The sequence below is a fragment of the Chaetodon auriga genome, chromosome 18 (assembly GCF_051107435.1).
Source record: "Chaetodon auriga isolate fChaAug3 chromosome 18, fChaAug3.hap1, whole genome shotgun sequence".
NCBI lineage: Eukaryota > Metazoa > Chordata > Actinopteri > Chaetodontiformes > Chaetodontidae > Chaetodon > Chaetodon auriga.
Genome location: NC_135091.1, coordinates 10,978,928 through 11,006,905, shown reverse-complemented (window position 1 = coordinate 11,006,905; position 27,978 = coordinate 10,978,928). Strand labels below are relative to the sequence as shown.

The following is a 27,978-nucleotide window of genomic DNA, read 5'->3' as shown; positions in this document are numbered from 1 at the left end:
AGTCAGGGTCACGCTTTGTTTGGCCTTAAAAATCGGTTTGTTTTGGCTGCATGTTCACGATGACTGTCCAAAAAGTGAAGGATGTTTAAACAGATCTGTGAGTCCTTCACTGCTCACCTAATGAGCGTATGGGCAGCTTGTGTGTCTCTGTCCAAACACAGCACAGACCACAATGTGTGCAGCAGAAAGAGATGCAGCACGTTCAGGGTTACACTCCTGAGGCTCCTCTGGATCACGGCAGCAGGAGGTCAGTCAGTCAGTACACTCCAGGAGCAGCAGGGGGCGCCACCACATATGAAACTTTGCCCTGTGATTCCGGCCAATCCCCGCGCTGTGTTGTATCTGTAATCCAGCCCCTGTCCTGCAACGCCTGAACACACACACACACACGCACGCACGCACAAGTGGAGAAAGACGAGAAGAAGAGGGAGAGGAGGAGAGTTTGATGTCAGAATGAGTCGGCGACAGCACCGCGCTGCGATGGAAACATAGACGGATCGACACGGAGGTGGACAGACAGACCGCCTGTGTGTTAGAGAGTGGATGTCCGCTGAGTGTGTGTGTGTGAGAGTGTGTGTGAGGCAGGAGAAGAAAGAAGAACAGCAGAAACATGAGTCGGCAGCAGCAGCAGCCACAGGGAGTGGTTTTAACGGGTTACCACAGCAACGCGGAACTGTTGCCGAAAACTGGACCGTTGGCTCCGTCAGTCCAGGATCCAGAATCCACCGCGGCCAGGTGGGACATGTGAGTGTGTGTGGCTGCCATATGACACTTTAAGATGAGTCCTGGAGTGGCTGAAGGTGTGTGTGTGTGAGAGAGAGAGAGCGGGCAAAGGTCACAGTGGTGGTGTGACTGTCCTCGTTTTTCAGCTGCTGGACAGCTGAGACAGACTCCAGCCTGGTGAGCTGCACCCAGGCTCACTGCTGATTTAAAAGCTCCATCATGGAGCCAGCTCCACCTTCAGACTGTGTGTTTTTCCCTTCAGCACATTCCCCAATCAGCTGGTTAACCTTGACTGAGTTGCAGTGGCTCAGATTGCTGCAGGTCGCCTCTCTGACTCCTCTACACCACTGCAGGCCTAAGATGGACTTTTTTTTAACAGAATGTGCAGCATTAAAATCACTGCTCTCAATCAGTGTTTGCAGTGTAAAACAGCCATTTAGTTGCTGCTGTTGTCTGTGTTTGATGAGTCAATCAACAAAAAATGTATCAGCATCTATCAATCAAGTCATTCCTCGGACAGGGATGCCAAACATTTAAAGCCTAAACATGAGGATTTGCTGCATTTCTCTCCTCTGACTCATTGTGAGCCGGATGTTTGGGGGTTTCAGGCTGTTAGTCGGATAAAAGAAGACATGTTGCCTTTTTCCACCGCTGTCTGACGTTTTAATGACCAGTTATGAATTGAATGAGAAACTAATGAACAGCAGAATCAGAAAATGATCGTTGTTGCAGCCCTATACTTTCCTCTAACAACTCATCTTTATTTCCAGTTTGAATAGTCGGCCACTCTGTAAGCAGCAGCGTGCATCTATAAACCTGATAGTCATGTGTATTTCCTGGCATGATGGCCCTCCTTGTCAGCTTCTTACATTAAGGAAAAGTCTCATTTTGAGGTGCTGTCACAGAGGAAACACTGAACGGGAGCTGAGCTCAGGTGGAAACACCTGCACAGCTAACGGTCCTTTATTTATAACAGAGCGCCCTTGTTTATTCGTCCACGCCAAGCCGGCTGTGTGTGTCCAGTACATGTTTAGATCAGCAAACAACTGCTGTCAACAGCCGTGGTGTGTGAGAGTAAACAACTCACAGTCCAGCTGCCTCTGTGTGTACGTGTGTTTGTGTTTGTGTGTGTGTGTGTGTGTGTACAGTATATGTGTGTGTTCCAGATGGCTTGTCCAGCTAGCTAGAAAAAAACAGCATCACATTACAGCCTGCCTTTGTCTCACCTCCCACAGCAGTGTGTGTGTGAGTGAGTGAGTGTGTGTGTGTGTCATGTCTTGGTTGACGTGAAGGCTTAGTTTAGTAGTCATTGTTTCCCCTGGTCAGGAAATGAGAGACACAGACAGACAGACAGACAGACAGACAGACAGAAAGCTTCTGGCTCTTTACCAGCAGTGGACATCCGACCTAAGGAGCCTTAAGTTACGTGTCCTCTGGGAGTCCTCCACATGGATGTCTTTTTTGTCTTTCAAATTAAAAGAGAAGGACAAGTTCGGCTCTTAGCTAAAGAGCAGCAGGCTTCTGTTGTGTTTTCCGTTTGTCGTGCAGGAACCAGAGCTTCCTCTAAGCATCTGTGTGTAAAAAAGCAGTCAGTGGACACACATGGTTTCGATTAATCCGCTGTGTGATGCAACAGGCAGCTTAACCCCACAGCAGAAATACAACGCTGCAGGGGAAATGACATCTGCAGGAAGGGAAGACGAGCTGTGAAAGGCTACAAGAAGTCAGGCGAGCCTGGGCCCTGCAGTGAGTGCCACTCACATTCAATACGGCTCATTTCCAGATGAGCAGGACTCACAGCGCTGCCATAGCAAAACAGAGGAGTACCCAGACACGCTCGGAAAAAGGACACAATCCAGAGAAACGGCGAGAATGGCGAGAGACACAGGCAGCCCCGAAAATAGCAGGAATATGGTGCCACGCAGGGATGGAGACAGAAAGACAGACAAAGACGGACAGATTCAGACCTCCGTCAGCAACGGAGGAGCTGATGATGTCGTGTAGATTCATCAGAAGCAAAGGCAGATGATTTATTCAGCCAGCGTGTCATCGCTGAGAGAGAGGGGGGGAACAGAGGCAGCCTCTGTTTTCCACTGAGGGCAGCTGGCACCTGTTGGTCTGAATGGGAATACCACACACACACACACACACACACACACACACACACACTCAGTCCCCTTCACATGTTGGCTGCAGAACATCCTCAGCAGTCCATTGTTCACTTTTTGAAGCCGGCGAGTCATAAAAATACATCTGATCTTCTACACGTCCGCCTCCAGCGGTGAACGAAGAGCTCAGATCCTTTTTAGAGATTATTTTTAACATTTTGAGAAATTCGCTGTAATGCCGAGAGTTAGCTGAGAAGATTGATGCCACTAAGCTAACTGGCTGCTGGATGTAGCTTCATATCTACCACACAGGAGTGAGAGAAGTGTCAATCTCCTCGTCTAACTCTCACCGAGAAAGCATATAAGTGCATCTCGTAAAGTGCTGAAGCTTGAATTTGAGTAGAAGTAGGAGTACCACACTACAAAAACACTCACTACTTATTAACTCACTACTCACTACAATTAATGCATTCATAATGCGACTAAAATGAATAAGTATTATCAGTAAAATACACCTGTAGTCAGGCCTCCAGCAGAGAGTGAAGTTATGAAATAGTGTGTTATTACATATGTTATATTGCATCATTAGAGCATTATTAATTCATTAACATACAGTAAAAGCAGCATTTTGATGTTGTAGCTGGTCAAAATGCAACTAATGCTTTGCATGTAATATGTCAGCATCTGAGCTGTCTTGCTAATATAATGCAGTAAAAAGTACAATGTCTTCCTCAACCACATGAAATGGAAATGGAGAACTGCCTCTGTTAAGCTGGGACTTTGTCACCGAGTGGTTCTCTATAAACACCTTCAGGTCATGTGGGCTCAAATAGGGTTCAGTGTCTGAGGTTCACTTCCTCAGACCTTGACTCACATTCAGCTCGTCAGTGCTGAGCTTGCTCTTCGCTGGCTGATACCGCTTCCTTCCATTCCTACTGTTACAGGCCGTGTTCTCTCCACACACGACCGCACACGCTCCGCCTTTGTCGGCAGCTCTGAGCAGGTGATAAAAGGTGTGTGGATAAAAGTACAAAGAGGAGAACAATTGCACATGCTGCTGCAGCTCTGTTTTCCCTCACAGGTCATTATGAAAGTGTGCGAGAATGTGTTTGTTTCGCTCACAAGGGCAGCCCGCCTGACCTCTGCGAGTGTGTGCGTGAGAGAGAGCGAAGTCATGTGTTCTGTTGTTTGTAAGGCTTTGAATAATTTGTTTGCACTACTGTGGGTGTTTTCCTGCGCTCGTACCGCTCATGAACTGGGATAGGCTCGCTCCGAAGACGCGCAAAAAAAACCCCTCTGTTGACTGATTCTGATTCGATGAGCGCTCAGCGACAGTTACATGGAAGCTGCAAAGCTTAATTTTTAACATGGTTGTAAATATGTTTTCTCAAGCCGCAGGATCAGAGTTAAATGGAAAACTAGGCATGTGTGTCTTAGCCAACATCACGGTCTGCTATGTCCAATCAGTAGCTTCACTTTTTTCTTGTCAGTTTTTGATCTTTGTGATGTTTCAGATTTGGAAACATGCCAATATATTTACAAAAATACCTGCAAACTGCTACTAAACTACAGTATGTAGACACAGTGCTGCTTTGAGCTAAACGCTAACACTAGCATGGCGACATGCTCACAGTGATATTGCAAACATGCTGACATTTAGGTTAATCTTTACCGTGATCGCTGTATTAGTTTACCTCATTGGCGTGCTGACGACTGCTAGCTAATTAGCACTAAACACAACATGCAGCTGAGGCTGATGGGAATGTTCTTAGTTTAGCAAAACAAAGCCTGATGATGGCGCTAGAGGAAAAGTTAGGCTGATCATTATGATTCATCCTCTGGGGACCCTGAGCGTCTGTACCAAACTTCATGACTATCCAGCCAATAGTTGAGATATCTCAGCCTGGACCAATCAACAGACTGACACTGCCGTACCTATAGAGCCTCGCCACGAGCATGGCTAAAAATAGTACATCTGTGAGATCAGTGTGAACACAATCACACCAAAGTATCACACTTTGCACCTAAGCTGCCACACACATGTAGATATATTACAGCCGAATGAATGAATCACTGTCTAATATCTCCAATAATCTGAACTCCCAGCGCTGTCAAGCCAACATGTGTGTTACTATATTTGTGTGTTTCTATGTTTGTGTGTGTGTGTGTGTTTGCTAATCTCTGATTTATGGTTCAGTCAAGCGTTCTTCACACTGCAGCTCAGGATGAAGGTGAATGATTAACTCGTCCTGTGAGTTCATGCGCTTGTCTGCCTGTTTTGAATCTGCCTCCGAGGTAAACACGTCTTCTCAGATACATCAGAAAACAAGCACATTCCTCACAAATGAAGACATTTCAGCCGGTGAGGCTTTAGTAAGGCGGTGAGCATACGTCTCAGGGAATGACCCGCGAAGTCCGCTTTTTATCAAGACAAAGAGGGACAGACGGCATGTTGCTGCATGTGTTATCACTTAGACTCAAGCTGAGAGGAGGGCAGACAGGAGAGGAGAGGAGAGGAGAGGAGAGGAGAGGAGATGGCACCACGAGGAGATAAATACAGTGTACAGAATAACAGGGAAGAAAGCAGGGGTGGAATATAAAGCACCAAGTAGACAGGAAGAGGACACAAGTCCCAGGCGAGGTGTAGGAGGAGAGGTAGCAGAAGACAGGAGGAGGAGGAGGAGTGAAGAAGAGTGGGAAAGAAAAGAGCTCACGGGAAGGAAGGAGTGGAGGAGGCCAACTGCTGAAACACTTGATGTTCTTTGTTCAAACCAGATCAAAGTGTGTGTGTCTATATTTACCTGTGTGTGTGTGTGTGTGTGTGTGTGTGTGTGTGTGGCAGGAAGTCTGCTGCGGTATGTGGCCTTGGCTCAGCATGAGCCCTCACAGCAATAATCCCAAATTAATTAAAATAAAACATAAACTCGATGCTGTTCGCTCTCTCGGGGTCATTTATGTCCTTTACTTCCTTCAGTTCCCAAATTTAGAGGCTGAATATTTGAAGTGACTGGACAGTCTACAGCTATTAAGTACATTCACTCCAGTGCTGTACTTAAGTACAATTATGATGTACTTTCTGCAGTATATCCATTTTATGTTACGTTTCAGAGAGAAATATTGTACTTTTACTTCACTGACAGTTATTTTGATTTTAGATCTTATCGAACACGATGCTGTTTTTCAGTTCAGATTAAAGGCCTCACACATCCTCACAGGCGTTTTCAGTCGCGTTGTTGACTCAGGTTGGAGTTGTGTGAAGCCGTGCTGGGGTTTCCGTGAGCTTCTGAAATCCCGAAAACATTTCCAAAAAAAAAAAATGTTATCTGGCTGCACACAATGATAACTTGTGTGCACAAGATAAAAGAATTTATCCTCTTTCTGGACCTTGAAGGCTCTGGAATGTGACGCTCTGGAAGGGGACGTTTTGCATTCATTGTTTGTGCCGCTTTTTTGCAGCTGATATCTGTTTACGTACTTAGTTTGTCTTAATCTCTGCAGCACTTTAGTCTCTTCAGTGTGCTGGATGAATAAACTTGAGTTTCAGTGTGATATGATCAAATCAGCTTGCAGAGACTTGCTGTGCTCTCACGTAACAGCTGACATCCAGTTTCAGTTATTTCTTTGGTGGAGCTCAAATTTTTAACAGCCTGACAAAACGTACGTATGGACGGCGACAGTGTTGACAGCTGCCTTCCAGCATGATCGACACTGGACACAGAAACCACATCGACACCATCAGTCGGTGTACGAGAACTGCAGCTGCTCCCTCCATGACAACTCCAGAGCTCGAAGTGGGACACACAGAGAGGGAATGTGCTGCGTTAGATAGTGTAACTTCCTGTTGCAACAAAGGGGACATTCAGCCAGAAATCAGCCAAGCCACAAAAAATAGACCCCTATTAAAACACACAGATACAGATACTGAGAATTAATGTGCCAGTTTCCGTCGTGCCATATCAGCTTTTTTTGTTTTTGGGTTCCCATTATTTCCACTGTAAACGGCACATTACATCATTACAATTTGTACTGATTGTGGCTGCCTCACATCTGTGTGTGTGTGTGTGTGTGTGTGTGTGTGTGTGTGTGTGTGTGTGTAATGAAAATGACCATACACAATTACAATGATTGCAGTGAGATAACCTGTATGAGGTCAGCCTGACTGTAATTAGCTCTCTCTCTTAGCGAGGCTACGCTCAGCTGCACAGACAGCGCTGGTATACTGTACGCTGAGGAGAGCTGCTATTCTTAGTCCCTGCCGATGTCCTCGTTGGATGACTGGCTGGGAATTCAACACACTGCTGGTTTGTCTTTAGTTAGAACTTCCGTCTGTGTGACTCACTGACTGCCTCGTGTCAGAAGCCATCTCTGTCTTGTCATGCCGTTAAAGGCGCACCGGCGTCTCCTGCAAGATGAAGGAAAATCAAAGCAAAGACAAAACCTGCCTTTTGAAACATGGCCGCATTCACACCTGTCTGCAGAGCAGGACAGACACGATCAGCTGTCAGACAATGCAGCATTTATAACCCAGGGATGTTTTTATGGGAGCTGCTGGTATGAGGCATCTGTCATAACGTCACTGGTATGCAAGGTGCAAAGTGCACAGCTGTAAGTGAGAGCGTCTCGCTTTGGCCCTTGTGAGCAGCACAGTCTTGTACGTGAAGATAAATGTCTCTTTTGGGGCAAGTCTGGACGTGTGTTAGCAAAGGTTTACACCACCTCCATATTTTATATCTTCCTCCCAGTCTGCATACCTGTCTGTGTCTGTCTCTCTTGTAGCCGCAGAACAGGCCACTACACTGTCCAGCAGAACCAGAACATGCATCATGGAGACCGATACGGGCCTTCTGCTACCACCAGCAGCACAAAACCCACCAGCACTGACCCATCGTCACTACCCAACCCAGGCATTGCCGCTTGCCCCACGACTCAGCCCTCTTCCAGCCCCAAGCTAGGCTCCAGCCCCAGAAACAGTCCCAACTCCAGAGCCAGACCGCGGCCCGCGTGCCAGCGCTGCAACTCTCAGGTAGGCGTCAACCATGTGATACAGTGTGGGATTCCCATCACACATGCAGGCATGCAAGGCACTTTGCTCAGCGGAGGCAGCACCTTGTTAAATCACAAGATAATAAATTGTGGTGAGATGTCCCAGCAAGACATAAACAGCAGCTAATGGAGCTAGTTAATGGAAACTATGAAAAAAAAAGTCCCCCCAAAAAGTGTGATTCTCAGGCAACAAGCTTCTCTCCTGTGGTATTTACTCTGGATGAGAACGTCTGCTATAAACGTCTGAATTATAACAGTTAAAAGTTTACAGGGGGTTTGGTTGGCAGGTACACAAGTGTTGTCCCACATGTGTTTTAAGTAAGCTCTCAGCGAGGGAGTATTTCTGCTTTGCGCTGGCTCAACACCAGTCTGGAGGCTCAGTAATAAACCGACAAATTAATCCAAGTTAAATGCCTTTTTTGGAAAAGCAGAGAGAACTGAAGAAACGTGCTCTGAGGTCTGTTTAAATTTGGGTTGTTTTATGAGAAATGTGTGTGTTTTTGGTGTGTGTGTGTGTGTATCTGAGAGAAGCTGAAACTTGCGCTGTGCTGTTTGTATTTTTTCCTCGTAACTGCATGTAGGAGGGACTTTTTTTAAGTTGCTCAGCAAAAAAAAATGCCGTTCAGGACGGAAACAAGATATGAAACACGAATGGGAACTTGAAACTTAATAATGAAATCCTCGTGTGTGCATACTCTGTGTGTCTGTGTGCCTTCACCTCCACAGGACTCTCTGGACGAGCTGGAGATGGACGACTATTGGAAGGAGGTGGAGAATATCACCCGCTCAGGAGGAGGAGCAGCGAGGGGAGAAGGTGGAGGAGAAGGGGACGTGCAAGAGGAGGAGCAGCAGAAGGTTCCTGAGGGTATGACCCGCTGACCTGGAGGAGTTCTCCTTTCCTTCCATCTGCTGCTGTCCTCTGACACTAATTTCACAGTGTGTGTCTTTAGTCTTGATTCGGAGCGTTCTACTTAGAGAAGAGATCATGTGGAGTTTGATCATAGGCTTGTTTGGACATGTCTGAAAAGGCTGAAAAAAGGAGCTGAAATAGGAAGATTTGACAAACAGCATAATCTGTTTCTACATAACTTACATTGTAAAGTGCTTTGGCGTCACATGTTTGAGGCAGAATGATGAGGAGAGGCTGTGCAGACCAGCTCTGCTTGGCTTCACGTAAGAGCTCTGCAACTCTTGAGTGTTTTCCTGTGAGTTTTATTTAGCCTGTTTATGAAGACTATTGTTTTGTGGAGCAAACACACACTTCCTGTATTGTATGCGTGTCCAGCTCTGTCTGTGGTCACACCTTCCCCTTTCCTGCACCTGTAGAACCATTGAGTGTCTCTCACGTGGTGATAAACATACCAGTCTCCCTCATTTTGAGTCACGAGGTTATGGCAGTGGTGCACCCTCTCATCAAGCAAATGAAAAAATAAAAAGACCTTTATCTTCCTTTTTTTAATTTCTGCTGCTCATTTTCTCTTTCAGAAGGGGAGCAGGAGGAGGCATGGCTGACAGAGGCGGGACTGGCACGGCTGTTTGACAATTCTCTGGCAGCAGACCAGGATCAGGTGCCAATAGTCAAACCTTTAAATAGACCTGAGTTTAGTTTGAGTCGTAGTTTATCAGTTTCATATTTGCAGTTCACGTCTTTCAGTGAGCATACGTTGCACTGTTTACTCAAGCCATGCTTACATTCATAAAAATGTGTTTGACAAGAAAGACTGAAGACGGCATTAGATCGATGGACAGATGTCCTGTGTTGACATTGTGTTACTCACTCACTCACTGACTGACTGACAGGAAGAAGACAGCGAGGTGTTCCTGTCCACGCTGACCAGAACTCAGGCGGCAGCAGTAGAACGTCGAGTGGCATCGCTACATCAGACTTTACTACGGCGACGCAACCGGCAACACGTTCCTGATGTTAGGGACATATTCAGACCTCCTGCAAAGGTTAGAAGATGCACACACACACACACACACACACACACACACACAAGTAGTAATTATATTCTGTCAGCATGAAGGAGTGTGTGAGAGTGTAAACTTGACATGTCAGAGAAATTACACGCACAGGTGTTCAGCTGTTTTGCCTGCATAGAGTTTATTTGTCAAAATCTGTTTAAGCAAACATTTGACTCGGCGTAACTCAAGATTTAAGACGAGGAAGAGGTTTATATTTATGTGAAATTTCCTTTTGCTGAGAGTTAGTCGAGGAGATTGAGACTCTGCATGCATACACAAATATAGTGTAAAGCAGTGATGTGGGTTCTGTGGCTAACAATTACTTGGCTTGTTTTCACCGTTAGCGACCAACTTTGGAGACTCCAAACGGCTAACTCAGCTAGCCTAGCCACTTCTCTCTGCTTATCTTATTCTTTTCAGAGTTCTTTAAATTGTAGTCTTTCACACTATAACTGACAATGAGGCACATGAATTCACGTTGGATGAGCGTCATGATTCATTGTGTCCTTCCTCTCTGTCAGCATGAATTGAACGTCTCACCACAACACACAGATTAGACATTTCCTTTTTTCTGACCACATCAGAATCAGTCACAACTTTGCTAGTTTTGCGTTTGTTGTTACTTCCAACTGCTCAGTGTTCGAAGCGTAACTGGTAACCAGTCTGTATTTCACCACTGAATCCCACCGCACTGCAAAATCGCAGCCCTTCAGTACACCTTACTGACTGGATTCACATTCAGTATATGGAAAATATGACATTGATTTGAGTGGAATTAAAGTATTACGACTAGACTGGGACACTACTTAGACACACAGTTTGTCAATTAATTAACAGACGAGATAATATGTAACAGGAAAAGAGTAACAGTTGTGGGGGGGGACTTGTTGAACATGGTGTGCTGTGGAGTTATGTGTCTGTGTCGTACTGTCTGCTGCAGGGTGAGGAGCTGGATAAACCAAAAGGGGGAAGTGAGAATGGACAAAAAGATGTCACTTCAGGGGGTATGTGCATCATACTGCTGCAGACACACACACACACACACACACACACACACACACACACACACACACACACACACACTCACACACTGAGTCAGCGTGGAGAACGGCAACCTGAGGCCCAAATAAACTTCTGCATAGCAACTCACACTCACATCTTGGAAAAAATGGAACAGAGAAGATTGAAACAGGATATAATGTAACACAATAGAAAACTTTACAACACCGCAGCACTTTCTGATTTATTCTGAACTTTTTTATATTGTATATCACTGTAAAATGGGTTGAAAAGTCAGATAAAGCCAAAAAAATGTGGGTTCATTCACCAGTCAAGGAGTTTTAGGTACATAAAAGGCAGCAGCCCTCTCTTTCTGCAGCAGTGAGGCATTAACTCCAGAAAGAACCCATTTAATTGTCTGTCTGTGTATATAAAGCTGCACTTTACCTACATAAACACATTTGCGCTTCAGTACTTGTGCGGTCCTACCTTTTATTCTCTCTTTTATGTGTGTCTCGGCAGAAACAGAGACAGAGTTGAATGTCGAAGTGGCGTTTTCAGAGCAGGCGCTCACTTACAGGGACAATAATCAAAGGTTAAAGGTCACCAACAGCCCTAACTCACCTGACGACAAACTACCGGTGAGTCACATACCTGCACACGCAGGTGCATGCAGCACAAAAAGGCTCTATGCACCTTCACATCCTCGGCTGTGTGTTGATTTACTGATACGCCGAGCGCATGTATGCTTGTGATGTAATGAATAACCTGCGTGTGTCATGATTTAATAAAACACATGCAAAGCAAACTTTGAATTGCGCCCTTGTTGTCAGCAATATTGAGTGCAGGGTCACTTCATCTTTGATGCACCGGGATGTGAAATGATCACATTAATTATGAATGAAGTACTTTATGACCACAAGTTTTACATTGTGCTCTATAGTGGATATCACCATCGCTACAGCTTCTGTTGGAAAATGTATTTAGAGTGTCATATCGTGTTGTTTCAACAGTCTGCCCTTGTAACGTAATAGAAACACGATATAGAGTGTCACATATTGTATGTGTAATTAGTTATAGTTTAACAGTACAGTTAGACTTTGGTTGAGTGTGTGTTACAGATTATGTTGCATATCAGCAGAAAGGTGTGTGTGTGTGAGGGAGCAGTTTGAGTGCCGGTCTGTAGCGCTCTCTGGTGGCTGAAGGTGGTACAACAGATACTTTCCACTGTTTCACACTGTCCACATTCAGCAGACAGTGTTAAAGTAAATACAAATGAATTCGCCGCATCGCTTGCTTTGAATGTTTTCATGGACGCCCCTCTGTCTCCCTCTCTCTCTTATTGTTTTTTTTCTCCAGAACTTCAAGCTGCTCCGAGATAAAACAGGCCAGACGAGAATAGGAGATCTGTCTCCTCTGGATATGAAAAAGGTAAGGTGCTCTCTGATATGTGGAGGCTCCACGTCTCTGTTTGTGCATGCCGTGTTCGTTTAATGGTAAGCCTTTGTCAAACAAATTACCCCAGAAGGGTCAAGTTAGTTGAGTTGTTTCTAAATAGAGCTGCTATTTACAACCTTTGTCTTCTGTATGTGTTTATCAGGTGTGTAGACTGGTGCTTGTGGAGTCGACTGCTCTGTTTGACACTGCTGGGATAGACCTCAAGGCTCATAAAGCTGTCAAAGTCAAGACTAAAGGTACACACACACACACACACACACACACACACACACACACACACACACACGCACAGCTGGGAAAGCCCTGGTGGCTAAACAAGACTGGACGCAAACACTCAGACATGCACAGAGACACAAACTAAGATGGAGATATTTCTGTTTTACTAAATATTTGCATGTGTGTGTGTGCGTGCGCAGAAAGTGGTCTGTTTGGTGTTCCCCTCACCACTTTACTGGATCAGGACCAGAAGCGGGTTCCAGGGACCAAAGTGCCATTGATACTGCAGAGGGTGAGCCACATTTCAACATCACAGCACTGCCAAGAAAACAACTGAACGGTTACCTTTGGAGCCATAGACTGAACCCAAAGCCTTTGGAGCTGTGACGTGATTATTATTCCCAGTTTGTCCAACTTAAACTGCAGCTTTGTCACTCTCTGCTGGTGATGTTTTACCTTGATCTCTCTCTCTTATTCCCAGCTTATTTGTCATACTGAGGAGGAGGGATTAGACACAGAGGGGCTGCTACGGATCCCTGGAGCGGCCACTCGAGTCAAGGTTGGTCGAAGCCTTTGACAGCTGCCACCACAGGAAGAAAACCTTCTACCAACATCATCCCACCGCCTGCCTGTCATGGCGGTTTTTAGCATAAAAAGTAGTGAAACAAGCATGCCTGTGTGTCTGTCCCAAATCCAGTCACTGTGCCAGGAGCTCGAGTCCTCTTTCTATGACGGGATGTTTCAATGGCGACAGCTTAAACAGCACGACGCCGCAAGCCTTTTGAAGCTGTTCATCAGGGAGCTGCCCCATCCATTACTGACTGTGGAGTACCTCAATGCATTCATTGCTGTTAACAGTATGTTTATCTGTTCATGAAGGATTCTGCACACTTAAAAGAGCTTTATCACCACATTACAGCCGCTGTCACACATGCAGTCTATCCCTGAAAAGTTCGTGAACATTTCCTGAAAACATCTCTCATTATGTTAAAACACAATAACAGACGTCTCCTGCTGCGTACGCCTACATCCAGCCTTGCCGTCTCTTCTTCTTCTGCCAAATTTTATGGCAGTTGGCATCCATTAAGTGTTGCGTTAGCGCCTTCTGCTGGACTGGCCTTTGCCCCGTCTTTTCAATTACAATTACAATTTGTCATTTGTCATTTCAAAGAGCTTGGTCCTTAGTCTTTTTCTAAAGATCGAGAGGGACTCTGCAGAACAAATGGAGTTTAGTAACTTGAGCCGCTGGGAGCCCTGCCAGTAAAGAATTATAATAGTCAATACAATAGTTTTCCTGACTGTGGCCTGCATGTGTGAACAGGGAAGATCATGAGCGTTCACCAGGAGCTATGTGTGAAAGAGGCGTATGAGACAAATGTACCTGGAAAACTTGCATTAAGTTCTGCATGTGTGTGTCCACAGAGCTCCCCACAAAGAAGCAACAGCTGCAGGCTTTGAACCTGCTGGTCCTTTTGTTACCTGAGGCCAATCGGGACACTCTGAAGGTAGACGCACCCTCGCTTCAACACGAATGAGAAAATCTCGACCGTTTCCATCATTAACTTGGTTTCCTCTTGATTTGCTTCCCCAGGCGCTAGTGGAGTTTTTCCAACGTGTGATCGACCATCAGGCCAAGAATAAAATGACCCTCAACAATGTCTCTGTTGTCATGGCGCCCAACATCTTCATGTTCAAGGGCTTTCGCTCCAAGGTTACAGAACAGCAGGAGTTCTCCATGGCAACCAGCACAGCCAACATCGTCCGGCTGCTGATCAGATACCAGAATCTTCTGTGGACCGTAAGGATCGAAAAGAGCCCTTGAGTCTGATATATTCTGCCTGCCATTCAAACTGCCACTATAAACAAACTGTAATCAGCATCCAAGTCAACACTTATAATTGAAATCAATGGAGAGCACTGTTATTCACTGCATCCTGGAGTACGGTGGATGGTACAGTGTGTGCTGACGGTATCGAATCTCCCTTTTGTGTGTGTCTCTACTCCAGATCCCAAAGTTCATTTTGACCCAGGTCAGACAGCAAAACATGGAAAGTCAGCGGAAACAAAACAAAGAGAGAGCTGTAAGAAAGCTGCTGAAGAAGATTACCACCGACAAACCCGCCGATAAAGCTGTCCCAGAGGTAGGAGTGCTCATTTCATGCTTACGTAGCAGTGCACATGTATGAGACATCAGTGTTAAGAATGCTTTATTTCACAGTAGGTTTTAATCATTTGATGCCAGTCGATCACCCTGTGGTGGTCATAATGTGATAATAGTGACATCTAGTGGAGATGTGTTGGAATGTTTCTATGTGGGTATCATTTTCCTAAGGCAAACAACAATCAAGGTCTTTAACAAACAGGCTGCACTATGATACAGCGAGCACAGTTCAGCAGCATCTTGCAGAGTGCTGTTGCTCTTGACAGTATAGTGGAGCCACACTTTACCCTGCGCGCTCAGCTACGTGCTGTGAGTCCAGACTGTTTGGTTTTGTTAAACAGAAGAGCACATTGATCCACATTCTTGTTGTCTGGAGTCTCCGTCTCCTGTGAGTGCTTTGACCTCGTTATTGTGAAGTGTTTACGGTTGTATGATTGACAGTATGGTTCCTCCCTCTCTGTTTGTGTTCGCAACCAGGAGAGTTCGCAGGGATTCATTCGAGTCCAAGCACCACAGTTCAATAAAGTGTCAATGGCAGTCCAGCTGACTGAGGAGCTGCAGGCTGCTGATGTGTTAACACGCTTCCTCAGCCAGGACAGGTAACGTGTATAACATGCAGCAGTGCATACAAGTACACAAACAGTGTTTGTTTTGGCTATAAAGACCCATCCTCATCTTTCTCTCTCACCCTCTGTCTCTCTGCCTTTCTCTGTTTATCCTCCAGTTCACTGGCAGTGAAACGAGAAGAGCTGTGTCTCTATGAGATTGGTGGAAACATCAGTAAGTCCTGCTCCTACTAAAAGAAAGAAAAATCAATGTTTAAGAGTTTGTGTTCTCTGCTGATAACACAGTTTGCAATCCAACAGCTTAAAAGGTGTAAACTGCATCTCATGTCTCTCTTAATGTTTTCCCTCCCTCTCATCTTCATCTGTCGTCTATCAGAGGAGAGATGTCTGGACGAGGAAACGTATATGAAAGACCTCATCCAGCTGAACCCTGCAGCAGAATGGGTCATTAAAGCTGCACAGAGATAAACCTGCTGCATGCTGGACCGTCTCCAAATTATCACCACTGTGTCTTACTGAGAGGAGACGTCGCCCGGGTCTCTGTGGTTTCTGCTGCTCCTGGACCGACTTCAGTTCACTTTGTAGCAAAGACATTTCTGGACAAGGGTGGTTGCGTGGGTTCACATGATTTGTTGGCCCTGAAAATTGCCAAAAAATACAAGTAGTCCAATGGCAGTTTTAAAACATATGGAATTCCTTTTGGTGAAATCTGTGTGGAAATACTTGCATTTTTTTCTCCATTTAACTGAAGAGCCAGATTATGAGACTTTTCCATTTTCCCCCACCCTGCCTTATGCTTCATATTGGGATTTTGGGCCTCAGGGACCACTAATCTAAAGTATCAGTTTGTGCGGGTGAAAGAAAACCACTTTTTTTATCAGACTTTGTCATCTCTGGTGTCCTGGCAGACCACTGCTGCACTGTGGTGGAAACGCACCACTTCTCCCAGTTTGTCACAGCACTTGAGCCACACTGTTGTGATTCTTAATATTATGCAATACTTTTAAGTATTACAGTTGTATACTGTGATTTCTTGCCACTAATCACTTTGTTGCGTCATGAGTAATAAGCTGAAATGATAAAGGTCAATACGATGTCAAAATTCAATTAAGTAATGAATCAGTTACATAAGGTCTATTTTCAGTGTAACATTTTTTGAGAATATTGGCTTTTATTTATTTGTATTTTTATTAAAAGCCCTAAAAAGTGAATAAATGATCACAATTTTGAATGTTTATATATCGAAGCACTTCACTGTAACTAGGAGGGAATGAACATCAGAGTGAATGGGCACAGCAAAGGGGGTCCAAAGCGGGATGGGGTTACATTATATGTGAGGGAGGGGCCCCTCATGTGCCACATCTCAACAGTGACTCCAAAACTTTTCACAGTAATGTCACTGACCAGGGCACACAGTGACGACATCACTGTTTTTATGGCACATTGCTGTTTAAAATGTTGAGGTTTGAGTGTGTTCAGGTGTGAATCATCGAGGATTCATCGAATCAATTGTCGTACAGGTTCTGTACCAAAGATGTGATCATTTTAAAGAAATGTTGGACTCTTTTGTGATGATTTTCAATAAATAAACTGCTGACTGATGGGTTACAAAAGTATCTGGACATGAATGCTTCTGTTGTTTTGATTTCAGTTGATATGGTACATTGGTAACAGTGATGCAAAAAGTTGTACTCATGCAGGAATAGAACATCTCTGTTATATCTTTTTGGCACATATCTGCACTTCTCTTGGCTTTCAACAAAAGTCTAATCTCGTTCTGTGCGGTTGTTCAGCTTCGACAGCCTGCAGAGGACCAGATCTGCATCACAAACGTCAAACAGTGCCGATGTTTCTCTTGTGGAAAGCTGCGGAGTGTTGACGGCAAATAATGTGTCACTGTTCAGAAACTTTGTGAGCTCAGTCTCCCTGCCTTGCATTATGTTGTTTACTGTGAATGTCTTGTTTTTATTTCCAAATAATGGTGTTTTTGTCTTATTACTGCCCCTGAAATGACCACTAAAACAGCCTGTAAATAAACATGCAGTTATTAATTACCACATCTGCTGGTATGAGTGCTTATGTATGCAAAGGCGTGAATAGTCTCACAGTTTGGTGACTTCTGAAAAGTGTGACTACATTTGTGTGCGTATTGTAGTCCTGTTACTCTCCTGTCTGCCAGTGTGTGTATTGTCATTTCATATGAACTCATAATCTCCACTGTTTAAAGTGCAGACTTCCTTATAGTCATCAAGCGGCTGACAGCTCTGACCAGGTACTGTGTCATTTAAATAATTTCCTGTGAAAATTAATGGCTCCAGTTAGTCAAATGGTCTGAGTGCTAATGCCTTTAGTGGCTTATAGAGTCTGAGACGGTGAACTAGTTCACTATGGATCAGAGACACCAAATGAAGCAGAGCATAGTCTCCTCCCTTTGTGGTCAGAGAAGTCAACCCTGACTGCAATAATAGGGGCTGTACAGCGCTTTGGACTGAAATTAGGAACTGATATTTTGAAGCTGCTGAAACTATAACAGCGCTATTATTGCCCATTTAGAAGTATACACTCACAAAGTCTTTTAGCCTTCAAATCTGTCCAAAACCTGAGGGAATTTTAGAGGTCTTGATTCCCTTGAAGCTCCTCACGCTCCTTTTACGTGTTTATGTTAGTTTTTATATTTCTAAATGTGCGGTTTAGAATGACTGCAGCGCTCCTCTTAATGTTTCCAAAGCAATCACCTCTACCTTCCACATGATTATAATCTGTACAATGTGTTTTGGTGTCGTGGACGAACCCCTCAACTAGAAACATAATTGTGTACGCACCTGATTCGCTGACACGTCTCTGCCCCCCGGTCATTGGCTACTGTCAAACTAAAAGCGCTGTGATTGGTCGAATTGCGAGAATAGGAAGTGTCGATCAGTAGTAGGGGCTTAACATGGGTAGCTAAGTAGTATCTGGTTAATGTAAACGAAAGGCAAAAGATTTTGCACCTTGCCGTTAAACGTGGATGTTTTGAAGTACCGAGAGCCGCCCTGCAAACAATTTTTAGATCGAGGAGTTGCTTCTCTTACAAATATTGCGCTGTTTGGTTGGTCTTTTGCGTGGCTACACAACACTAGCTTTTTAGCTAGCTAAACGTCATTCCAGCCAGTTACTACTCTGCTAGCGTAGCTTTGTATTGGAATTTGTTTGGTGGTTTGGCAGCTACAGACGCTAAGATTAACCAAGTTGTTGCACAGACACAAGTTTCGTGGTAGTGAGCGTGTGTTTGAGGTTATTTATGCTGCGTTTCTTGGTGTGACTCAACTGTAACTGAATGCTTGGTGATAGAAATAGCAGCAGCTACAGCTAGCAGATTGTTAGCTTGTCGACAATGGGCTATAAGAGGTATTTAAAGACAGCAAGAACGTTTTACTTTTTGGCCATTGTGCTGGTAGTCTTCGTCAAAGAAGTAACAGCTGGTAAGTATCCCTTCGTGTCGTGTAATTGGTTCATACCTACACAGACACCGTGGTTGTACCTTCTGAAACTGTTGCAAGCAGCTGTTTGACGTTATATCAGCGGACAGCTTTGTCCGTCTCAGGTGCTTGTCTTTAACAGTGACTTATGCCATATTTACACTTTTCAGATGAAGAGCAACACGGGAATGATGGACAAGAGCTAAAGGTACGACATGAACTGTTTGAGATTAGTCTCCAAGTTAGCATGTCAGACCCCGAGGATGGCAGATGTGGTGGGAAATAGACCACTGTGCAGTTATGCTTTTGCCGGTATCGTTGCTTGGGGTGTGACCAAGTATTTTTTCTGTGTTGAATTTGGCATATTTTACTGCCTCGTGTGCTATTTCAGGGTTTTATTTATCTAAATGAGTTGTTGACACTGCAACAGAGACTGATCTATTTAAGCCTCTGCAAGCTGTTTGGTGAAATTCATTTTAAATATATTTCAGCTTGGTGTTAACCAGATGCTTTGGTGCATTTCGGATGTCTTCACAATTTTGCAATGTTGAGTTTCAGGAAGAAAGAGATAGATCAGGAAGAAAGACTGATCTATTTTGTGCAAAAACCTATAGCTGATTCCTGTTACCTGCTGCCATTGTAGACATTGTTTTTGGCCTTAATTGGCTGTTTATCAGGGACAGGTGAATTGAAAAGTTTAACAGTATTCAGGACATTTGGATGATAGAAATGATTAAGTGTATAAATAATTTATATTTGAAATGTTACGTACGATAGCCCTCCATGCCTTTTGCCTATTTTAATACATAGTGTGATTCCCCCTTTAATCTGTTCCTCGTTCATCTCTGCAGTCTTACCATGATCCAGAGTCTGAAGAGGAAGACGTCCATCTGGTGTCAGGAATTGTGGCTGGAGCTTCTGTGACCTCTCGTCATGAGGTCTCCCAGCCAGAAGAGGAGAATCAGACACCGGGAGATGGACTGGAGGGAGAGGAGAAGGAGGACCTGCCTGAGCAGCCTCCTCCAGTTGAAGAGAAACCAAAAGAGGGTAAGGACTGTGATTTTATCTTCTCTGTTTTAACTAGCGAACACAGGCTAAGCTTTCTCTGGTTTGTTTTCTTGGCTTATGCATGTGTCTCCTAACGTCTGTGTGAGACAGAGATCACGAGCTGGCATCCTGTCTGTCACTGGCAGCAGACTGACGGATGAGAAGAGTTGTTTTGGCCTGTCCAGTTAAAGCCAGAAATGGTTAGAATGGTGGAGTAGCTATGAGACTTTACACTTGTAAATGCAATGAGGATTTAAGGTTTTCATATCACTTTAACATAAGCAGCACGGGGACTCCCACTGAGACACCGTGAAAACATTCTGATTGTGACAGCTGATTACTTTGTTTATCCTGTAAGGCTTCACATAGCTGTGTTAACAAGGGTTGGTGAACCACTGGGCAGCTGGTTAGAAACTTGTAGTGGCGGGAGTTTTAAATTTCAGGATTTGACAGCTGAACTAATTTAAATGCTTTTACAATCAAAGAACAAGTTCAGCTCTATATGAGTTAGTGATAACTTGATTCTCATCAATGTGTGACGTGGTTGGACATTTTAGTGGTGTTTATTTCACAGACCTCTACTCTGAACCTGAAAAAACACTGTAGCTCTTGTGTAAGCATGTCTGGCAGATGTGGTTAGTGATGATAGTCTGTCAGTAGCTTTACTGAATTCTCTGTGCCCTCAGGGTTTCACCTTGTCTTAAATCACATCTGTTTTTGGGAGTGAAGACTGCCTTGTCTTCCTTTGTAAGCTTCTCTGAGTGTGAGCATGTTAACCTGTTTTCTGCTTGCTGACTCTGAGCAGACGCCTGTGGTTTCATGGCGGCAGCAGATTGGATAAACGGTTAAACCCCATGAGAAATTAACTGCGCTTTGCACCTGTGGCTCCTCTTGCAGAGAGTTACATCATTTTACTCGGGGATTGTCAGTCATTTTCCTTCAGTCGTTTAAAGTGTAATATTGAACTTGTCAGAAGATTTACTGACAGTTATTAAAATGAGCTGACTTCCTGTGTTTAATATGTTAATCCAGAACTGTTGTTGCATAGAAAAAAGAGATCACAGTGGACATGGTCACACATTTTCTAGATGTTATCATAATTTATCCAGTAAATATAATTTATTATTTGCTTCTGTTATCTAACATAACAATATGTTTGTTTTATCTGACTCAGTTCCTGTGGTGAATGGGGGTACAGCCCATGGAGAGCCCTGCATCTTCCCCTTCCTCTTCCAGGGGAAGGAGTACTTGGACTGTACCACTGATGGACGGGGGGATGGGCGGCTGTGGTGTGCCACAATCTACGACTATGACCAGGAGAAGAAATGGGGCTTCTGCGAGAGTAAGTCTTCAACTTAATGTAAAAACTTCCCCAAAGCAAGTGTGACAAACTTTGAACTACCCTGAGTATCTTACTTTGAAGCCAAAGCCCAGCCATTTATCAGCCTCTAATGGTGGTTTATTTGCTTAAATGGATGGATGAACATTTTCCATTGTGGTTGGCTCATTTCCCACACAGAGCCAATGCACAAAGATAATTTGTTATATGGTACATATATTTTCTTATCAAAATAAAAGCCTTTGAAAAGCTCACCAGCTAATGAAACTGATGATGGAAACCAGCCTGAGAGCGCTTCATAGTTTCAATTTCCCAAATTACTATTGCCCCCTCTGCTGCCAAAGTTTTATACATTTTTTTTTCTGCCTGATCTTATTGGCTTCTCCTCTCTCTCCCTCAGCGGAGGAGCAGGCACAGCTGAGACTCCAGGCAGAGGAGGCTGAGGAGCAGTATCAGACCGTCCTGCGCATGCTCAATGCCACCACCAGGAAGACCCAGAAGAAAGAGTGAGTTTCTTCCCTATGATGTATTTCACTGGTTTCACATCTTTATTTGCTTTAGTTGTCTGTTGTGTATTTGTTATTTTACCTATGCCCGTCTCAATCCATATTCACCCGTGCCACCTCTGCTTATCCAACCCCTGTCTCAGATTATACGAAAAGCTGCTGAAAGTAGCAGAGAAAGGCCACCAGAAAGCCCTGGAGAAGGTGGCGTATGCCATGCTGTTTGGGGACTACATGAACCAGAACATCACCAAGGCCAAGGAAATGTTTGAGAAGCTTGCCATGGAGGGCTCACCTAAAGCTCAGACGGTAAAGAGCTCACTCGAGCTGTTAATATGTGACTTGGGAAAAGTGCTGCAACAATTTTGACTTCACGTCTCATTAAGTAAGCTGTGTAACACTGAGCTTCCTTTACTTCTTCATAGGCTCTCGGCTTTCTGTACGCAGCAGGACTTGGTGTTAACTCGAGTCAGGCGAAGGTACTTTTTTGTTCTGTATGACTGAAGTCAAGTCTTACTGTGAATGCGAAATACTGTTACGCAACGTCTGTCAGTTGTTTACAAATTACCTCCACTGTCTGTTTTTCAGGCCTTGGTTTACTACACCTTTGGTGCACTGGGTGGAAACTTGATAGCTCATATGATTCTGGTGAGTTGATTTGTTTGTCAGTGGAGCGATGACACAGTTACATTATTTCTGAGGTATAAAAGAATGACACTTCCCCTTATTGTTTCATTAGGGATACAGATACTGGGGAGGTGTGGGTGTTCCTCAGAGCTGTGAGTCAGCACTAACGCATTACAGGCTTGTGGCAAATCAGGGTGAGCATCCACTGCAGGTTTTGTAATATTTGTGTGCGATGTTGTGGTTCTTCTTGGGCAAATAACCCAATCTCTACTCTCTGTCATCACCTCCAGTGGCGAGTGATGTGTCCCTGACAGGGGGCTCGGCCGTGCAGAGGATCAGGCTGCTGGATGAGGTGGAGAACCCAGGATCTACCAGTGGGATGCTGGAGGAGGACTTGATCCAATACTATCAGTTTCTAGCTGAGAAAGGAGACGTACAAGCGCAGGTGAGATAGTGTCATCATCAGTCACTTTCCATGTCTGTGCTGATCTGAATGTCTTTGAGTTGTGGACATTTTAGGATGTCATGGATCAATGTTTTTCACCATTTTCTGACATTTTATAGACCAAACTACTAATCGATCAAACAAAAGAGTGTGTCATTGAAGTTTAACAAGGTTCGTGCTTCCCCCTGATAGGTGGGATTAGGTCAGTTACACCTGCATGGAGGACGCGGAGTAGAACAGAATCATCAGGTGACAGTTATATTTATTTTCAAAGGTTCTTTTGAAGCGTTGTGTTTCTGTGATTGTAATTTGCACTGGAAATGTATTTCTGATGCTTCCTGTCCAACAGAGGGCGTATGACTACTTCACTCAGGCTGCAAACGCGGGGAACACGCACGCCATGGCTTTCCTCGGCAAGGTGAGACGTTTCTGTTAACCTGTGTGAAAGGTGGTGGAAACTCAGGTGTTTATAATGAGACCGTGTTTTTTACAAGTCTTTACACTGACATTGTCCCTTATCTGTAAAAGCAAACACTTCAGTATGTTCATGTGGGATCTTTTTGCCCATCTGTTTCACTTCTGTGTTTGTAAACATTATGAATATGCAGCACGGACTGTGTGAAAACTCGGGACAAGCAGTCAGTGAGTTGGAGAGCAGTGAGACGGTCTAAATGGAATCCAGAATAAATACGCCAGTGATTTGGCATTGATGTTGCCGAGGCACTGCATCAAGTTTTTGATTTCTAAGAGATGACAGTGACTCCTTCCGTCTTTCAGATGTACTCGGAAGGCAGCGAGTTTCTCCCTCAGAACAACGAGACGGCTCTGCAGTACTTTAAGAAGGCCTCTGACTTGGTAAGGACGGAGCTGTAGACTGATGTCTGTAGTGTCTCTATCAGCGTTCACCATCAGTTATTCTTTAAGAGAAAGAAAGCAGCACTCTTACCTCTGGGAGAGAACAGGTGTCTGCTGCTGTGCAGGCTTTTACCTCTGAGGTGATGTGTGTTATTCAGTTTTCATGATTTGCTTTGATGCAGTCTTTCATTTCCTTGTTGCTTTTTTTTTTTCCGTCCAGGGGAATCCAGTGGGACAGAGTGGCCTGGGCATGGCCTACCTATATGGAAGAGGTGTCCCAGTGGTAAGAACGTAGTACAGTCCTTTTTTGAATCAGGTCTGAGTTGAGTTATACCCCCCAGACCCATTTGAATTAGCAGCTTACTGTGTGTTGCTAACCCGGCAGCTGCAGTTGTTAGTATCAAGAATAAGAATAAAGTAAGGAGGAATTTAAATCTCAGTCGTCAAGTCGTTTCTCTGTGCGACGTTTTCATTTTGATAGGGAGCCGCCAGATTGTCACTCATGCTGACATCAGAGCAGCCATTTGAAAGTTGTGTGTTTGTGTCTTCAGAACTACGAGCTGGCACTGAAATACTTCCAGAAGGCAGCAGAGCAGGGCTGGGTGGACGGGCAGCTGCAGCTGGGCACCATGTATTACAGTGAGTGTTGAGGGCTCTGTCTGTCTGTCTGTCTGTCTGTGTGTGTGTGTGTGTGTGTGTGTGTGTGTGTGTGTGTGTGTGTGTGTACACGTCTGATAAATCTAATATTCTGTTTCTTTTACTAGCTTTCAGTCTCTCTTTACAGTCTTCACATGTTTTTTATTCCTCTTCACTGGAACTCTTTTCTCCGCTGAGTTCACTGTTTTTCTCTCTCTTCTTCCTGATCTTCCTCAGATGGCATCGGTGTGAAGCGTGATTACAAGCAGGCTCTTAAATTCTTCAACCTGGCCTCACAGGCAGGCCACATCCTGGCCTTCTACAACTTGGCTCAGATGCATGCTACTGGTACTGGGGTGATGCGCTCCTGCCACACTGCTGTGGAGGTGAGTCACCCTTCATCCTCTGTATTATGTTGAAATAAGACTTAAGAGATGAACTTAATCCTCTTGTGGGATTCAGCAGTTACTCATCCATTAAAACCCATATGCTGCCGATGTAGCTCCTGGTTTAAGAGAATCCATTATCATCCATTCTGGTTTTTCTTACGGGCTTTCTTTACACTAAAGTAACATGTTGCAAGTTACAAATTATGGTGTGTTCGTGTCCTCGTTGCAGCTTTTCAAGAACGTCTGTGAGCGCGGCCGCTGGTCAGAGCGTCTCATGACGGCCTACAGCAGCTTTAAGGAGGGCGAGACGGATGCTGCGCTGGTCCAGTATCTGCTGCTGGCTGAGCAGGGCTACGAGGTGGCCCAGAGCAACGTGGCTTTCATTCTGGACCAGAGTAAGAAAAACCATGGTATTAGTATCGAAAGAGGAAGGAAGGAAGGATTGATAACCCATGATCTTTGTGACAAGTAACATCCTGACCTTTGGATGTTTGTTTTGGTTTTTGTCTTGATTGTAACACCCAGAAGGAGCAAAGATCTTCAGTGAGAACGAGACCTACCCTCGAGCTTTGCTCCACTGGACGAGAGCTGCAGCACAAGGCGAGTCCACGCTCACTCCGTCTCTCATCGATTTTCAGTCTGCGCAATGAAGGAATGAAAGTTGACGCGTGAAATTGTCATTCCCAGGTTACACTGTGGCGAGGATAAAACTAGGAGACTACCACTTCTACGGCTATGGGACAGATGTGGACTACGAGACAGCTGTCATCCACTACAGGCTGGCGTCAGAGCAGCAGCACAGCGCCCAGGCCATGTTTAACCTGGGCTACATGCACGAGAAAGGCCTGGGCATCAAACAGGTGGGCAGAGACTGGTGAATAGAATGAAGTCATGATGTAATTAACGTAGTCACTGGTCTCCAATGCAGAGACGCACAGACTGGTTTGTGATGCAGCACTGTTTGATGTGGCCCTGCAGGACATCCATTTAGCCAAGCGTTTCTACGACATGGCCGCTGAAGCCAGTCCTGATGCGCAGGTCCCAGTTTTCTTGGCCCTGTGCAAGCTGGGTCTGATTTACACTCTGCAGTACCTGCAGGATCTTAATGTGAGTACTGTCTCTTAAATTCTCCAGTTGGAACTCTGACAATTTGGCTTTGGAATAGAAACTTAATATTGTATGCCAACCAAGTTAAAAGCATCATTAGAGGGAGCTGATATTAATCACATGCGTCTTTGCCCTCCATCCTCTCCCCATCTGGCTCTGGCTGCCGTCAGTTGAAGGAGCTGATTTCTCAGGTGGACCTGGACCAGCTCCTGGGCCCGGAGTGGGACCTCTACCTCATGACCGTCATCGCCCTGCTGTTAGGCACAGTCATCGCCTACAGACAGCGGCAACACCAAATCATAGTGCCCCCTCGCCCGCCCGCCCCTGCCCCAGCCCCAGCGCCCCCTCCCAGACCAGCTCAGGAACAGACGCAAGCCCAGGCCGAGCCCCAGGGTCAGGGAGAAACACAAGCCCAGGGCGTGGCCCAGGAGGAAGAGGAGCAGCAGCAGCAGCAGCAGCAGTAGTGAGAGGACGCCAGATGGAGTGAGGGCAGTTAAAGACAGACGAGAGGCTCTGCCAGCCCGCCCCGTGGAGCAGCTGGTGCTCACTCGCTCAATACCTGCTAGTTTGAGCACCTCTCCCACTCTGCCTGCTCCCTCCACATGCTTAAAGAGCTGCTGTCCTGTGCAGTCTCGCAACTCCCTCTCACCATTTCAAATGTACTGGTCCTGTGCTGAGGAAAGGCAGTGTGGGTGTTTATGGACAGTGTTACAGAGCAGAGCGCCGAGAGGATAACACAGACTTGGGACTTGCTAGTCTGTGACTCAGGATACTGCCACAAACACCCGTCTCCTCACAGTGGAAATAGTCTTACGGTTGCCGCACCAAAGGCATTTTGGACTGGACTAATCAATAGTTGGAATCTGATATGTGCGCTAGTTTCTTCTCGCTCTCCCTTTTTTAAGAACATGACGGACTGCTTCAATCCTAATTTTGAGCAGTGTTTAGAAACAAATTCAGGCAGGAAAACGTGAACTAGAATAATTTTATTTGCTAGCCCCGGTCTAGATGCTAAAGAAAGTCATGTTTTTGCATGTAATCTCATCATTTTGCAGACTTTAATTTTAGGCACTTTATTTTCAGAGATTTAACGAGCGGACAGATTCATTCATCTTTGCATTCACTAGTCATTTGTTGAGTTGACATTCAACATTAGTAACTGTGCTAAAGTGTGCTAATGCCATGTTATCACGTTAATATAAGAAGAAAAAAAAACAATGAAGTGATTTGCTTTAATTGACAGAAGGGCTGGACTGCGTAGATTTCATTTTAAGCACAGGGGTTCAAGTCTTTCATTTCAACACGGCAGACATGAAGAATGAGGAGCTGCTGAAATCAGTCAAATCTGAGCTGTCACTGAAATCCTTCATGCTGATCCTGTTTGAGAATTCATCCACACACAGACGGCGCAGGCTTTTAAAACTTCAGTTTAGACAACAAATCCCTGAAAAGCTGACGTATAGATCCAGCGGCAGGAAGCGGAGAGCAGATTTTGAAGGTGTTGCTGTACGCCGGTGTGATTTTTGCCAGCAGCAGGCTTTGATTTCATTCTAGTGGTTGATTTTTGGGTGGGAGCTCAATAGTTCATCTCATCCCACAAGCCCGATCTTTTTTTTTTTTTTTTTTTTTTTTTTGTTTATTAAGCCTTGTGTTAGCCGAGGCAGAAACTGGAGCAGCCTTAAATATAGCAGCGCCTCAAACTCTGGATCTTTCTACAGTAGAGGAAGTGGATTAGTTTTTTTTTTTTTTGTGTGTGTGTGTGTGTGTTTGGTTACACAACTTCAGCTGTTGTGAGAATTTCCACCCCCTCACCAAAAGTCCAAGTTGGAGCTTTGTACTCAGCCTACACTTTTCAGCTCAGATGGACCTCAAACGCAGAAATGAAGCCACAGTTTGGCCAGACAGTATTTATCTGAACAAGATTAGAAACTTCAGAGTTGGCCACACGCGGCCCGGCCGCTCAGCTCCACAGTACGTGCTTGTTGTTAGAATTGTCGAGAGCTTGTCTGCCAATACATCTGCATGACGTGTAAGTCAAAAAAAGGTCAGTAAAATGTTATTCGTAGGACGATAAGAAACCGTTTCACTGAAGCATCGATACCCACACATCTCACAATTTGTCTAAAATGAAACCCTGGTCAGGACTGTCGAGAAGACTACATTTTTACCATCGCAAATACCAGTTTATAAAGAAGTTAATAAATGATATATGGATATTTAAGGCTGTTTGACCTGCTGTCTTTATTGCCTAAATGCTGTCAAAGGTTATTGTCATGAGGCCTTGTGCTGCTGACGCGGATCGGACGGTCACACCGGCTCTCACTGGGCCTGCA

At 44.8% G+C, this 27,978-nt stretch overlaps 2 protein-coding genes across 3 annotated transcripts; both read left to right on the top strand.

Annotated features, from left to right (window-relative positions):
* Positions 1 to 398: 398 nt before the first annotated feature.
* arhgap18 (Rho GTPase activating protein 18) lies at positions 399 to 17,298 on the top strand. Of its 2 annotated transcripts, none has more exons than XM_076756799.1 (18): positions 399 to 744; positions 7,608 to 7,854; positions 8,601 to 8,739; positions 9,360 to 9,442; positions 9,675 to 9,827; positions 10,780 to 10,843; positions 11,361 to 11,479; positions 12,198 to 12,269; positions 12,439 to 12,532; positions 12,713 to 12,804; positions 12,994 to 13,071; positions 13,210 to 13,369; positions 13,935 to 14,017; positions 14,104 to 14,310; positions 14,519 to 14,653; positions 15,151 to 15,272; positions 15,398 to 15,453; positions 15,616 to 17,298. In XM_076756799.1, exons 1-18 carry the CDS (start codon positions 611 to 613, stop codon positions 15,705 to 15,707), a joined length of 2,130 nt encoding a protein of 709 aa, XP_076612914.1. In that variant the 5' UTR covers positions 399 to 610; the 3' UTR covers positions 15,708 to 17,298. The 2 variants fall into 2 exon arrangements, with proteins under 2 accessions (XP_076612914.1, XP_076612915.1); XM_076756800.1 differs by having other exon boundaries at positions 401 to 735.
* Positions 17,299 to 18,139: 841 nt separating this feature from the next.
* Positions 18,140 to 27,866, top strand: sel1l (SEL1L adaptor subunit of SYVN1 ubiquitin ligase). The gene is made up of 21 exons (XM_076756544.1): positions 18,140 to 18,700; positions 18,868 to 18,905; positions 19,549 to 19,744; positions 20,919 to 21,086; positions 21,484 to 21,589; positions 21,733 to 21,895; positions 22,012 to 22,065; positions 22,175 to 22,234; positions 22,326 to 22,407; positions 22,504 to 22,658; positions 22,851 to 22,907; positions 23,008 to 23,076; positions 23,436 to 23,513; positions 23,734 to 23,796; positions 24,065 to 24,152; positions 24,387 to 24,535; positions 24,768 to 24,933; positions 25,064 to 25,138; positions 25,226 to 25,398; positions 25,517 to 25,645; positions 25,816 to 27,866. The coding sequence occupies exons 1-21, from the start codon at positions 18,613 to 18,615 to the stop codon at positions 26,107 to 26,109; spliced, it is 2,451 nt and encodes an 816-aa protein (XP_076612659.1). The 5' UTR covers positions 18,140 to 18,612; the 3' UTR covers positions 26,110 to 27,866.
* Positions 27,867 to 27,978: the final 112 nt, after the last annotated feature.

Bases quoted from the DNA above. Each gene is read 5' to 3' on its own strand.
- arhgap18 (XM_076756799.1), top strand. From the start codon at position 611: ATGAGTCGGCAGCAGCAGCAGCCACAGGGAGTGGTTTTAACGGGTTAC. The intron at 9,443-9,674 runs GTGCCAATAGTC...ACTGACTGACAG, and splicing joins TGGCAGCAGACCAGGATCAG to GAAGAAGACAGCGAGGTGTT. The intron at 14,654-15,150 runs GTAGGAGTGCTC...GTTCGCAACCAG, and splicing joins CCGATAAAGCTGTCCCAGAG to GAGAGTTCGCAGGGATTCAT.
- sel1l (XM_076756544.1), top strand. From the start codon at position 18,613: ATGGGCTATAAGAGGTATTTAAAGACAGCAAGAACGTTTTACTTTTTG. The intron at 24,536-24,767 runs GTGAGTCACCCT...TCCTCGTTGCAG, and splicing joins CCTGCCACACTGCTGTGGAG to CTTTTCAAGAACGTCTGTGA. The intron at 25,139-25,225 runs GCGAGTCCACGC...TGTCATTCCCAG, and splicing joins GACGAGAGCTGCAGCACAAG to GTTACACTGTGGCGAGGATA.